Source organism: Taurulus bubalis (assembly GCF_910589615.1).
Source record: "Taurulus bubalis genome assembly, chromosome: 18".
Lineage (NCBI taxonomy): Eukaryota > Metazoa > Chordata > Actinopteri > Perciformes > Cottidae > Taurulus > Taurulus bubalis.
This window is the reverse complement of record NC_136606.1, coordinates 8096907-8111094: the sequence shown is the minus strand read 5'-3', so window position 1 is coordinate 8111094 and position 14188 is coordinate 8096907. Positions and strand designations below refer to the sequence as shown.

The 14188-nt window shown below is 41.6% G+C and overlaps 1 protein-coding gene across 1 annotated transcript in view; it reads left to right on the top strand.

Annotated features, from left to right (window-relative positions):
• The window catches only part of ube3c (ubiquitin protein ligase E3C), a gene marked incomplete at its 5' end in the record, with an annotated part of 28119 nt that overhangs the window by 3937 nt on the left and 9994 nt on the right, over positions 1-14188 (top strand). The window contains 10 exons of the mRNA XM_079234516.1: positions 471-691; positions 818-969; positions 1548-1735; positions 4821-4907; positions 4991-5148; positions 5745-5971; positions 8809-8913; positions 9522-9609; positions 11795-11892; positions 12975-13107. Coding sequence (XP_079090642.1) covers positions 471-691; positions 818-969; positions 1548-1735; positions 4821-4907; positions 4991-5148; positions 5745-5971; positions 8809-8913; positions 9522-9609; positions 11795-11892; positions 12975-13107 — 1457 coding nt within the window. The remainder of the gene's footprint in view (positions 1-470; positions 692-817; positions 970-1547; positions 1736-4820; positions 4908-4990; positions 5149-5744; positions 5972-8808; positions 8914-9521; positions 9610-11794; positions 11893-12974; positions 13108-14188) is intronic.

Below are 14188 nucleotides of genomic sequence, written 5' to 3'. Positions count from 1 at the left end.
TGAGTTCTTTAAAAATCTTCCAGCAAACTGATCAGACAAACAGCAGTTTGTGTTCCCTCTAGTCAGTGGTCTAAGCAGTAATTGCTGCAGAGACCAATTTACAACAAGCCATAAAAGACCCCCAGACTCGCTCGCCAGAGTGTAGAATATCAAGCTGTTTGCCCTCAGTTTCAGACATTCTTAATAACAAACGACAGGCGACTTCTTTTCTTCTTTGAAGAAAAGCAAGGCGGGAGTGAGAGAAACTTGTGTACACACTGACTCTCACAGCTAATTATCTGACTTGGCCCACCAGATGTGTGAGACTGGGCCACACAAAGCAGCTCTGTTTGGAGACACAATATTGGAGCACTCACACCGCAGAAAGAGCAGGGTGACGTTACAACACCCTCTCGTCTTAGCTAATTTATGTGTGAACATTCAGTATTATGATTCATGTAATAGATTTACTTCCGTTTGTCGTCCTACAGGCAGTTTGTATTTGCAGCCTTTACTAAGGAGTTCATCTCTCCACCGTTCACCGAGCAGATCTTTCACTTCTTTATCCCGGCGCTGTCGGACGTCCGTCTCTCGTTCCCATTCGAGGCCTTCCTGAGCTCCCTCCAGGTCACCATCGGCTCCTCCTCAGCAGCACAGATTCAGGCGCCGTGGCTGTTTTACTTTGTCCTCTCTGCAGGGGAGAACTGTTTAGGTGGGTATACAGTGTATGTGTGTACACAGGCCAGTGTGTATATATGTATATATATTCTCATGTGAAGTAGGAACTCTGATTGATAGAGATGAAGATAGGAAATATAATGGTGATGTGTGTTGGCAGGCTCTCTATCAGAGGAGGGTCTCCTGCTGTACCTCCGGGCTCTGCAGACGCTACTGCCGCTGCTGCCCGTGTCAGAGAGCAGCAGCAGGCCGGAAGTTACCAGCGACTCAGAGGACGACGATGACGCTGGCATCCATCCAACACCCAAGCAGGTACGTTGCATACTGTACACACGGACATATATGTACACACAAAATGGTAATGGATTTCAAAGATTAGAAGCAATATTAGTGATAAATTGGGCACATAAACAAAACGATTACTTTAGTTTTATTTTCCAACGATTATGAAGATAAGATAATTCCGTTTCCTAATGATGCTCTCCTTTTAGTTTTTGTGTTTCAAATATAGCGCTCCCCTTTAATTTACAGCTGTTTTATATGGATATGAAAGTTGTCCCATTCTTATATGTTTGAGTACTCTTAGAAATATGAATAAATATAACAAAAAAGTAAGTGTTAAGGTAATTAATTAATTAATTAAAGCACAGCACAATAGTCTGTATGTGTAAAGATATTCTCTAGTTGGGCAATTTAAATTGTTACATTTTTAATAAAAAGATGACTCAAAATAAGATTGATGGTTTTGGCCATTAAAATCAATTGATACAAATGGCAAATAATAATACTAATTAGCCACATTTATACAATAAACAAAAATGTTTTTGAATGATTTTTCCAAAAAAGAATTCTCTGTCACAAATCATTTTCCGTATTTCCTTTTCTATCAGGATGACAGCAGAATCTCTGTGCAGCTGATCACAGAGGAGTGTGTCCACAAGCTGGACACGAAGCATCAGACTAACGCCCTGCTGAACCTGGTGTGGAGGGACTCGGCCAGCGAGGAGGTTTTCACCATGATGGCATCCATCTGTCACACACTCATGGTTCAGCATCGCCTCATGGTGCCAAAAGTCAGGTACAAATACATAAACCCATTGTTACTTTATCGTGGCAAGGACAAGACAACTTTATCTAGTATTTTCATCAAAAATAGCAGAGGCTGTCAGCATACTTCCCTAATTTCAATAAAATGCATTTAGTGTTTTACATTTTGTAACTGCAACCACGGTGCGTCCCGCAGTGTTTCTGAATCCAAACATGAAAACAAAAGTGAGGTCCTTTTTTTCTGTTTTTATTTAATATCATAAGATTTTACACGTCTCGTCGAGATCAGAATTGCGTTCAGAGAGCTTGTTTGCACACCTACCTGATTGAGAGGAAAACTGTGTCTTTATGTGTTTCCGCGCTGTAAGCAGTAATATAAATAACGGTGAAGTGAGGCAGGCCGTTATCAGTGGTCCACACCCACTGGCATTTATAACCGGCAAAGGAAGCCGGGATGTCAGGAAAGCTGTCAGTTCTAGATGAGGGCAATTACCCTTTCTCAGGTTGATTACATTAGAGCCAGGATGTCAGAGGTGGTGTGTGTGTGTGTGTGTGTGTGTGTGTGTGTGTGTGTGTGTGTGTGTGTGTGTGTGTGTGTGTGTGTGTGTGTGTGTGTGTGTGTGGAGGGGGGGGGGGGGGGGGGGGGGGGGGGGGGGGGGGGGGGGGTTGGTGCATTGACTGATGGGAGGTGATCTAGACTGAGCTTCGTGGAGGGTAAACCTGCTCTAGTTAATTATTAGTGGAGCCAGTTGCTGCTAGTGGATTTAAATGTGCGGCGTGGGGATGTCCATGTATGAAGATTCATAACACGATTGCAACTCCATCCTGCTTCTTTAGATGCCCAAGCATATACAAAACCATGCGTAAGAGGATGAGCATGTGCTTCCTTAGTAATAAAAAACTGAACTGAACACTCAAGTCCAATGGTCAACTAGGAGGAATTTCCCCATTCCCCTTATTTTATTTATTTTTACGGCTTCCTCCTTCTCTTCGCTTTTACCATAAATCCCGCCCTTCGTCTTCCATCATTATTGGATATCTGTACAAAATAATTAGCTCACTGAGAAAGATTAATCACTGCGGGAGTGGACGGGATAGCTTTACAAGAGGCTAAGGGGAGCAAATTGCATCCCTGCCTTGATTTACTGCTCTTACAGCAAAAAAAAAGAGAAGCTGGCCGGTCGTCCAGCCCGGCACACTGCCTTTTTAATAAATATGTAAAATGTCTCATGAAGTTAATTTTCTTTAGAGGACAACTTAAAAAGCTGTACAATGATTCGGGACCAAAATTGATTTTTGATTGGTTTGCAAATTGTACTTGCCCAGGTTTGTGGGTACAGTGTAACTTCACTTAGTTTAGTGTTGGATATTTGGTGTAGCTTCCCTTTGATAGTTTGGTTTCCACTCATTGTAGCACGCTGTTGCTAACGGGGCTCGCTCTGATGAAAGTGAGCGCAGATGAGCTCTGGTCCTTCATTTACTTTTGAATGGTAGCTGTGATTTTTGTGTTGTCATGAGATAATGGTGTTGATCATGTTAATACAGAGGTCTGCTAAACAAATGTGTATTTAGGTGGAAACTCGCTCGTTGAGTCTTTACGGCTACAAATCTGACTCGAGCTCCGCTGCTGTTCTTTTCTGCTGAACAGAGATTCTTTCATTACTGTAAAATGAAATGATCGGGTTGTGATTTATCAAGCTGCTTTACACACACACACACACACACACACACACACACACACACACACACACACACACACACACACACACACACACACACACACATGCACAGGCAACCCCTTTTGATGTCTTGACTTTGTTTATTAGTGGTTCATTCCATGATTGAAATGGGGGTTTGGGTTCTCTCAGGCTGTAAATCAGTATGTCAGCTGGCATTTAGTGCTTTGTTTCCCATTTCAATCAAACACCCGCATCACTTGTTATGAGCCCACAGCACTACTCCTCGCTTCTCTCCTGAGCCTTGTAGTACTGACAGATGGTGTGTGCTCGGCACAAACCATTTTTCAAGCCGTATTGAGGGTTGTCTGACACTCGGCTCCTAATGCTCATTTCCATTTCAGGAGTTTTGAATGGGTTTTGGTAGATTGAATGGTGAAATGGGGATTTGAGCATTGACATTGAGATGCGAATATTCAGCAAATTTAGGATTCCGCTTTGCTCTCACTCTACTTTGTTCTCTCTTCTAGTCTCTTAGCTCTTTTTTTTCTTCACTGACCTTTGCCCCTCTCCTCTACTGAGGAAACATGATGCTGCCCTATTAAATGCAAGCATCCTTATAGGTGTCAGCACTGTCACTCTTAAACAAGGGCCTATTATATGCAGGGGCACTTTATTTTGCCTTTTAGCTTACTTACCACATTATTGTCACCTGTACTTACCCTCTGTGTGAAAAGCTATGCAATTTAGGAACACACACACACAAACACACACACACACACACACACACACACACACACACACACACACACACACACACACACACACACACACACACACACACACACACACACACACACTTGAACAAAGAGCAGCTTCACACCTTGGTGCCACAGCCCGTTGAGTGCAGAGCGACTATAGCAAGGTATGTGGGCCCTCCTTAGTGTTATCATGTAATTCACTGTGAGTGTGGAAGCATGCTGGCGCTGCGGGGTCACAGCGAGGGCCAGGCTTCCCCTCCTCCTCCGTCCTCCATTGTCTTGCTCCCCTTGCCATTAAGTTAAATGGGGCTCCAGCAGGAAGCCAGAGGGCTGTTTATGACCCGAGCTGGGTATCCTCGCCAGCAACTAGTTTACTAATGGAAGGTGCCTCGCCTAAATAAAGCTTAATGGCTCATTTAATCTCTTTTCGGCCCTCATAAGGTATAAAACGGGAGAGAAAGACGAAGAACATTCTATGAGGGAAATGTTGGTTAACCTTATGGGTCCTTTGGTTAACAGGGCTAATTTAACAATCTCAACATAGCAGACAGATTGACGGAAAGAGATTTTATTGTTGTAAAATAGCTCTCTCACTCATGTCTTGTTGATGAGCGCTGCATCCTTAATCAAAATACATGTTTACATTGACTGTGTGTCTCTGCTTCTCTGTTCTCTACAGACTTCTGTACAGTTTAGCTTTCAATGCACGTTTCTTGAGGCATCTCTGGCACCTGATCACTTCCATGACAACAAAAATGATCACTGGGTAAGCTAATTGGAAGCAGATTATTGGCAAATGTATCTTTTATGTGACAGCGTATGACTCATACGTTCTGCCTGCCCCATCAGCTCCATGGTGCCGCTGCTACAGCTGATCTCGCGAGGGTCTCCCATGTCGTTTGAGGACTCCAACCGCATCATTCCCCTCTTCTATCTCTTCAGCTCCCTCTTCAGCCACTCGCTCATCTCCGTGCATGACAGCGAGTTTTTCGGTCACGAAATGGAAGGTTAGTTAACTTTGTCATCTGTTTAACCGGATCTTAAATGTTTTAAATGCGATATTCAGAGCAGAGGGGTCGCCTCCATACGAGTGGGCGTCATACGTCCATGACAACGCTGTCTGTAGGGACAGCGTTATCAGTGATAACCGTCATAAGTGCAGTGCAGAGCAGTGGTTTTTAGCTAGTCAGTGGAGCACAATAGAGACTCACACGCACTAGTGCGCGCACGCAGCCGGAGAGGCTCGATTACAACACATGGAGGAAGCTCAGTACGCCATTACTCCACTATATGTTTACATAGCTAATAGTTGTTTGTTGCTATTAATACTCTATGCTTTGAATATCCTATTGCACTCTTCAGCTTTTCACTCCCTTTTGACAAGTTGATACATTGTTGGGGGATTGCTGCACATTATGAATGTCTATTTGGGACACATCCCACTGGAGCTGCTCTCATCTATCCCCTCCCATTTCCCTCATTTGTTGGTTTTAGCCAAAATAATAATCGCCAGTTGCTTTCAGCAGTCACACACTGTCCTGCCGCCATGTAAATGTGAAAATCAATATCTGTTAAAGACTGAGGACATTCTCCCTCTCAACAGGTCAGACGCAGTCCTCCATGATGCCCTTCACGCTGACGGAGCTGGTGACTCTGTCTCGCTGTCTGAGGGACGCGTGCCTGGGAATCATCAAGCTGGCCTACCCCGAGACCAAAACGGAGCACTGCTTGGAGTACATGGCTGCCTTCCGCAGTGTGGGCGTCAAGACAAACGCTGCGGTTCAGCAGCGGATCCAGGCCGAGCAGAAACGCTGGGTACAGCTCTTCAAGGTAACGTATAAAGCTGCCCGCTTGTTACAGCTGAATGTGCATCATGTTTTTAAAAATATTTGTCAAGGAAATTATGTTTGGTAATAACGCATGGCACACAATTAGTTTTCTTTGCGGCCCATGCTGCCCGAGGGATTCAACTCCCTATTTATTAAGTTTCTAAGTTTGAGTGTGACGGAAAATGATCTCTGAATGAAAATAATCCGGATCCGAAGACATTGAATTTATAATTGCAAACATTTGAATTTGTCGACATTCAATTGCTGGTATGCGCGCATGTGTGCGTGTGTGCGCGTGTGTGTGTGTGTGTGTGAGAGAGATTAGGCTTAGATGTGTGCCAAGAACGACCACTCTCAAATGAACATGTGAAGGAGATATTAACAGGCCATATTTTGGACATATGCAAAAAAATATATCTTCTTTGTAACCTATTGTGAGTGTATGTATGTGTGTGCGTGTATACTCACACACGTTTTCAATTCAAACACACAGAGGCCTGAGTAATAGGAACATTTTGCTTTTTTTCATGCAGTGCCAAACATGGGCAGTTGGCAGATTGTGCCACATGAGCAATCGGTCACACATGACAAACATGCAAAACAAGTTGACCTCTGTGGCAAAAGGACTACCTCAGGACTTCCAACTAAGCTACCAGCCACTTCATCTTATTAGTGTCATATTAACTCATGACGATATTCCAAGATTTGGTCGATTCTGTTCCGTTGACACCTAAAAACACACACCATCATATGTGACACATTAACATTAGGGATAACCCTTGTGTAGCCACTCTGTGCATTAGTCATAGTGACCTAATGCCTAGACTGTGTTAGTGGAAATCAAGCATTGTGCATGAGCAGGCAAAGACAAGATGGAGCACTGCCACGGAGGTCATCCATTTGCTATTTACCCAGAAGTAATGAGGCAGAAAACAGCATTAACTTCATTCTCCTTGGCTCTTTTTCTCATTCCACACCTGCCTTTCATTTCACCCCTCCGTTCTCTATCAAGGAAACGATAATCAAGCAACTTAGTTTCTTGGCTGTTAGTGTTTGACAGAAGGATTTAAAAGTGAACACCGGTGTTCTGTGAAAGGTGGCAAATACGTGAAGAGCATGTCAGAAATTTTCATAAAAAATCTGCTCAAAGGCCTTTTGTCAGCTAAAACGACCCATTAAAGAAGTGGGGAGCAGGGGAAATGCATTTTCCAAATTGAACGGTGGGATTTACAGTCGGTTTAACGCTGCTGACCCCTAACACGCTAATGTTTGGTTCGTGTCATCAGCCGTCCCTCCCCATCTTTTATCACCTCCATTGTCGAGCTATCTATTTAATTGAAAGAAGTTAATTGAATGAAAATGATCAACTAAGCTTGTATTAATATTGCTAATGGAACTTTCTTCTTGGCCATGTTTGGAGAACGATGTCACACTGGAGTTTGGGAAAGGCCCATTAAGGCTTGCACTTAACCCGATGGGCTAATTAAGGAATGCTTATTCATTCCCAGAGTCGAGGGGTAGGCCTGCTCCAAACCCATCGCCAGGCGCCTTTTACAGCATTTTGCACTCGCCATTATTGCGGACACTGCCTTGCAGTGATTGGCCGAGATTGATTGTCGCTCTATGAAAATAGCGTGCTTTAGAAAAGAACATTTCGATTGAAATAATGTATGCTGGGCATTATATGGAAATAGACTGGCTGTAACTGTTATGGCAGACATAACATCTCCCTTAGCGAACCTTCAGGCAACGACATGCAGGAGATTATTTAGCGGATGTCTGATGTCGACCAGCCATAGCAACCGCAGAGCCCATTTATTCAGTCCGTAAAGTTTGCCCAGTAAATGTGCTGGGAAAAGTTGATATTCACAGTCTTCATTGTTTACCTAAAAACGGTTTATTTTTGGAGAATGCATCTTCATTGATTTATACCACAGATTTGTAAAGCACATGCAAGTCAATAGAAGTTCAGACAAAAGCAAACTGACCACTTCAGAGTACAGAATTTTAACCGACGTTAATGTTCACCTGTGCAGCTCTTCTAATCCGAAGGTCGGCTGTTCGATTCCAGCCTCCATTCTGCATGTGGAAGTATCCTTGGGCGAGATACTGAACTCCAAATTACTCGATGGCTGTGCCGTGTGTGTGTGTGTGTGTGTGTGTGTGTGTGTGTGTGTGTGTGTGTGTGTGTGTGTGTGTGTGTGTGTGTGTGTGTGTGTGTGTGTGTGTGCGCGCGCATTAGTTAAGATCCTGATTGGCAGGTTGTGAGTGGGTGAATGTTGTCATGTAGTGCCCAGCGCTTTGATTGGTCGGAAGACTAGAAAGGCGCTATATGAATGCTAGTCCATTTTAAATTTACCATGTAGCCGAAATGGCTCTGCATGTTAGAAAGCCACAGCATTATTTCAAAGGGAAATACCATTGTAACCCCGAGCCTTCTGCAGGCCGGTCCAGAGCCCTGCTGGTACTCTGTGCCGTGAACCGATGCCGTCTGATCTTTTGCATTCTCTGTCCGATGGCTGATGTCAGCAGCAGACCTCGCCAGTAATTAACAAGGCTGGACATTGAGGGACGGCACAGGTCGTTTTTCTTTTATACTCCCCATAAATGGCGCACTAATGGCTAAATTCTCAAATTGCTTTTTTTCCTTCTCTAAGCGAAGGCACCTCGTCCTGAACACAGATAATCCTCTACAGCATTGTTGTGCGTTCTACTCTGCAAAGTACTTTAAATGTACAATTCTTCATCTTACAATGAAGGGATTTTTGTGTGGATATAATCGCCGAGTTCGAGCTGTTAATGTGATGTGTGGCTGTCTGTGTTTGATCTGCTACGCAGGTTATCACTAACTTGGTGAAGATGGTGAAAGCTCGCGACATCAGACGACCCTTCTGTCCAGCAGGTCACTGGCTCTCTGGGGAGGTCAACATCCGCGCAGATAAGGTAATTGACTGTCATCACAGCTGTTTAGATGTTGTATTCGTTCATTGTTAGATGTGCTATTATGTCAGATTTAAGCCTTATTGGTGAACTAAATAAAAACCTGATCACCTAGAGCTGCATTCACAAAGCTTCCTGATATGAGTTTAACACAGTGATTAAAGTCAGTAATTCAAAGAATTATGGCTTTTCTGTTGATTTCCCCCAAAAATAAGATGAAATGAAGTCAGGATAAACGTTTTTCACAGTTTATCTCAGCCCTGAAAATGTAAACAGCTGTTTAAAGGAGCTAGGAGGTCTTTTAAGTTATTTTCTTTCAACAAAGAAAATAGAGAGGCAGGACAGACATTCATCTAGTTTAAATTTGCAATCTATATACCGGTAACACCTTTCAAAAAAGTTACAAAGTAGTTCACAAAGATTAAAACCAAAACAGAACATTCGAGATAAATTCAAATATGAACAATATTAATTCACAAGCAAGTAAGCACAGGTCCAGAAGCACCAACTGACAAGTGGAAAAGTTCATAAAAAGAAGGCTTTTGGAAGATATTCAGAGCTCTGGCAGGAATTTAATGTAATTCATGATGATTTTCTTATTTTCTTTCCAGGTCACCCAGTTGTACGTCCCCTCTGCGAGACACGTGTGGAGAACGCGTCGGATGGGTCGCATTGGGCCACTTCAGTCAACACTTGATGGTAGTGTAACCTGTTCATTGTTTTGATCTGTGCTCTTAAAAAGTAATTCCTGAAAAAAACGATATAACTTGTGAAAATGTGGGTCTATGAGTAGCCCACTACTATTTGAAAGAAACAGTTTATGTTTTTGTGTTGAGTATGCAGGTAATGAACCGGTTGTCTTTTTAAAAGCAAGTAGAGGACACTTATCTTAAAATAGACTGTTCATGAATGTTCAATCAATCAAACTTGTATAGCACTTTTCAATGTATAGCACCTTTTATACAGGTAATTGGAATTCAAAGTACTTCCTATATTACTGAGAAGTCGAATATAAGACAGTGTGCACTGTAAAAACAATTTGACACCAATGCATTCGTGACCTCTAATACACCGAATAAAAATACATAATAAAAATGATAGTAATACAAAATAAAATAACAATACGATTGAATAAAATGATACTATTGAAATAAGTGAAGAAAAATAATGTTGTGTTATCCAAAATGTCATACTGGTGAAAAGCACAAAGCTACTCCATTGCCAGTGAATTAAAATACTTTTAGAATAATATACAGTAATGCATATGTCAGACTGATGTATAGTCCAGGAAATCATCCTAATTGCTGTCCAAATTCACCTTCTCCATGTTTGCTTTTCATATTCTATGGAGCTGTGCATTGATATTACTATTATTATTAGGCTCCCTAGTCTCTCTATAGTAGATGGAATGAAGCTGTTAGGCTACAAATTGAACTGTCGGTGTCGGACTAGAAAATGATTCTCTTTTAATAAGTGATGATGTATTTTCACTTAAAAAACCTTGATAATGTAAAGATGTCTTTCACAGCACTTCACAGGGCCAGCAAAAAAAAAAAAAGAATCAGAAAAGTAATTAGCCTTCCCTGTTTCAACAAAGATAGATTACCACATTTTCTCTTCATTGCCTCAATTAGGCACTCAGAGGAAAATACACTGACGCAGGCAGGGCTTCATCCCAGGTTTCTGTGAAGCATGGTGTGAAAACAAGCTGATAACAATGTGTGTATGATCTGCCTAATCCCACTCAGAGGCTGTATGGGATAAATTCAATTAGTGTGAAAGTACCTGATGAACTCAGCCACATCTGGTCAATGTGTTTGTCTGGCCTTTTCTCATTTCCTTAAATGGACAGGCCCGGGGCTGATGAATGAGCAACGTATTGACCACTCTGAGGCCATATTTCTCCTCAAAGATGGAAACCTGATGGGAAAATGCAGATCAGATTGACTAATTGAGCAGAATAATTGAGCTGCAGTGGACGCAAAGTGAGGAGGGTGAAGAGTGGTTTAGCTATTGTGGCTATTTTAGTTTTGTGGGCTAAACTGTCTACACCCAGAGTTTAATACAGAAACAAACATCAGCATAATGGATACAGGCCGGCAGGTGGATGGCAGCTGACTGTTAATTAACAGGGTGCAGGATGGAAATGTCTTGCCTGTAAACGGTGGACTGGGTCTTACTTACAGAGCTTAGCAGTGAGGAGAGTAATGATACTGTTAGTGTTACACACACCTGATGTTGGGAAGTATCCTCCAGATAAAGCTACCCGGAGCAAGGCCACTTATAGTTGAACCTGACCTTTGAACCCCGTGGAGGAGACCAAAGAATCTGTGTCAATGTCACTCAATTATGATAAAAGCCTAGTAGCCAAGAGAAACATGTTATTTTCCTATTAAATACAAATGTGTGTCTATGATGGAACCATCATGTTGTTTTTGGAATATATAGAATAGAGTGCTGCAGGAATTAAGTATGTTTGGCCAACCCCTAAAGTTAGCATTGCCCTGATTTACATCGACAAAAAGCCAATAGGATTGTGTTCAATCGCCAGAAGTAAAAAGCTAACGTTAGGCTATACATTAACTACACTATGGTCACATTTAGCCGCTTCTTAGCAACCACATACCACAATTCAAGTGAGGGGTATTTACAGACGTATTTTATATCATAGAACAAAATCCACAGAACAAAAAAAAATTGGACCAGTGCAAAACAACGTTTTTCTAATTTACGAGGTTTTAGGACTCATCCCTCCAGCACTCTGTAATCTCAAAGATTTTCATTTGAATAATTGTCTGTTAAGTCCCTGTCTATTGCACGCTTGGGTAGTAAACACAAGAAGACGAGAATGACGCTCTGATGTGCTGAATTGTTCTTTCCGCAGTTGGTTTCGAGCCTCCACAGCTGTCTGTGTCTGAAGAAAGACATCTGGCCATCCTCACAGAGCTCCCTTTTGTGGTTCCCTTCGAGGAGCGAGTTAAGGTAATGCACCACTGGCCTGCACTCAACCACAAAAACAGAACAGGTTTCGTGTGCTGCATCGGGACTGAATATTTCAGGGCTCTCCAAAGAATTGTGGTTTCAATTGGAAGCGTGTTATCAACATTCTGTACATGCTTAAAAATGCATGCAATTAAACATCTAATATCATATTTTGGAAGTGGAACAGTGCTACAATAGAACTTCATGGCGATGCATCATTCTTCCAAGCCATGTGACTAATATTTTGGTTAGTATGTTGTTAGAACTACACTGGTTTATTATGAAGTAAGGCTGACCCGATGCTTGAAATACACAGTTTTAAAATTATTATTAGTTATTCTTAGACAGATAGCGCTGTTTGTTGTGTGTAGAGAGGCCGTGTGTGTAGGTGCGGCGCTGTCCCGGGTGCTGAAACACAGCGAAGGAGATCTACAGACAGACTGGTCTTTTATTATATATGTTGACAGAGGCTACAGTCTATTTATTTATTCATTTGTTTATATGCCTACATGTGAACAAATTAGGTTTATGGGCTGTTTTTATAATTAGTTTCATGTGATTATTGCGCATATTGTAGCCATTGCCGTCTGATTTAGTCACATTTTAGTCCTCTTCACTAAGTTGACAATGTAATAGCAAAGAAAAAATTTAAAGAAAATAATGACTGCAAGTTTGATGACGCCATGAAGTATCATATTGGGTAACAATGGTTAATCAAGCCAGGATTATCCACAGGATGTTGAGCAAACCTACGCCTGGATAGTGGTTCAGATAATGTCCTTATGCTTTTGTTTTTCTCGCTGAATTGTATCTTATACCCACCACGATCTTTCTGGTCCTTGCTTAGTGGTGCCTTTCTTTTGGAAAGACATAGTTTGTGTTAAGTCTTTTTAATCACCAATCTTTTTACCCCCTTCTCCCACCTAATTTTTGTCAGTTTTTGCTCTAAACTTCCAACATGAATGATGATCAAAGACAAAGGATGCATGATATATAGTACAATCCATATTCAGAATTAAACATTTTTACAACTCAAAGGATTTGTCACTGACCCTGCCACCGGGCTAACATCTGTCCTGTAGATCTTCCAGAGGTTAATCTATGCTGACAAGCGGGACGTGCAGGGGGACGGGCCATTCCCCGATGGCATCAGTGTCACCATCAGACGCAACTACATCTATGAAGATGCCTACGATAAACTCTCTCCAGAAAACGGTACGGCTTGCGTCACAGTTTCAATACAATACTTTTTGTGCCTTTTTTGTTGTGTCAAAATACCTCATGTATTTGATACAACAAATAATGCACTTGTCATGACCAATACGCTTGACATTGTGTCGTAGTGGCTGTGGTGTTTCCTTCGTTTATTTTCAAGACGACCTGTACGAGAGGAGAGAAGGCTCGGAGTAACAGATGTTGACTCTGTCGCTGATCCACTCCTTATGCTTCATACAATCTTAAAGGTTCCCGTTAGCATTAAGGATGAAGGTTAGCTCTCTCCTTGTGCAGTATTGAATTTCGGTAAAGCATAATTGTGATTCCGATTATTATAATGGACCACATAAAAGCAGAATCAATTATTGTAAGTCACCTCTTTTGTGTTTGAATTTGAAAGGGCACTTCAGTGAGGGCAATCTGATTAAAAAGAGTAGTAGGAGACCTGGGCTGAAGACATGATCTATATCATTTATGTGTCTATAAGTTATAGCTGCCTTGATTTATCACTGTACATTAATTCTTCTGAAAGATGACCTTATAGAATTTGATTTGAATATTTTGCAGGTCAAGAAATAGCTTTCTTGGTCATTGTTTGTTTTGCAAAACAACGTGATACACATTTATATGGTATTGGAATTCTATTGTTTACATTTTTCATCCATTTTCTGTATTTACAGGAATGATCAGATCAGATCATCAATACATTGAAGTTAAAAATGTTAATTCTGAATTGTACAATCAATCAACTGGATAACATTGAGACAGTGATGGTAACAAAATAAAGAGAGATCAGATAATACCAAAGGATGTAGATATTGTACATGGTAAAGTGTTCCAAAAAATGTCTCACCAACCTTGACTGATTTGGAAAAAACAACATGAGTAAGAAGTCATTCTGTTAGACCAGTTGAATCCAAATTTGAAAGGTTAAGTAAGACCAAGGATGAAAAGTTTTGTAAAAGATACAGCAGCAAAGTTGTTTTTCTTTTTCTTGTTTCAATCTAGTTTTCTGCGAGCATCAGTCTCACTGCTTCTCTCGCTCGACTCTTCTGTCATTTTGTCTGTTAGGAATACGTCA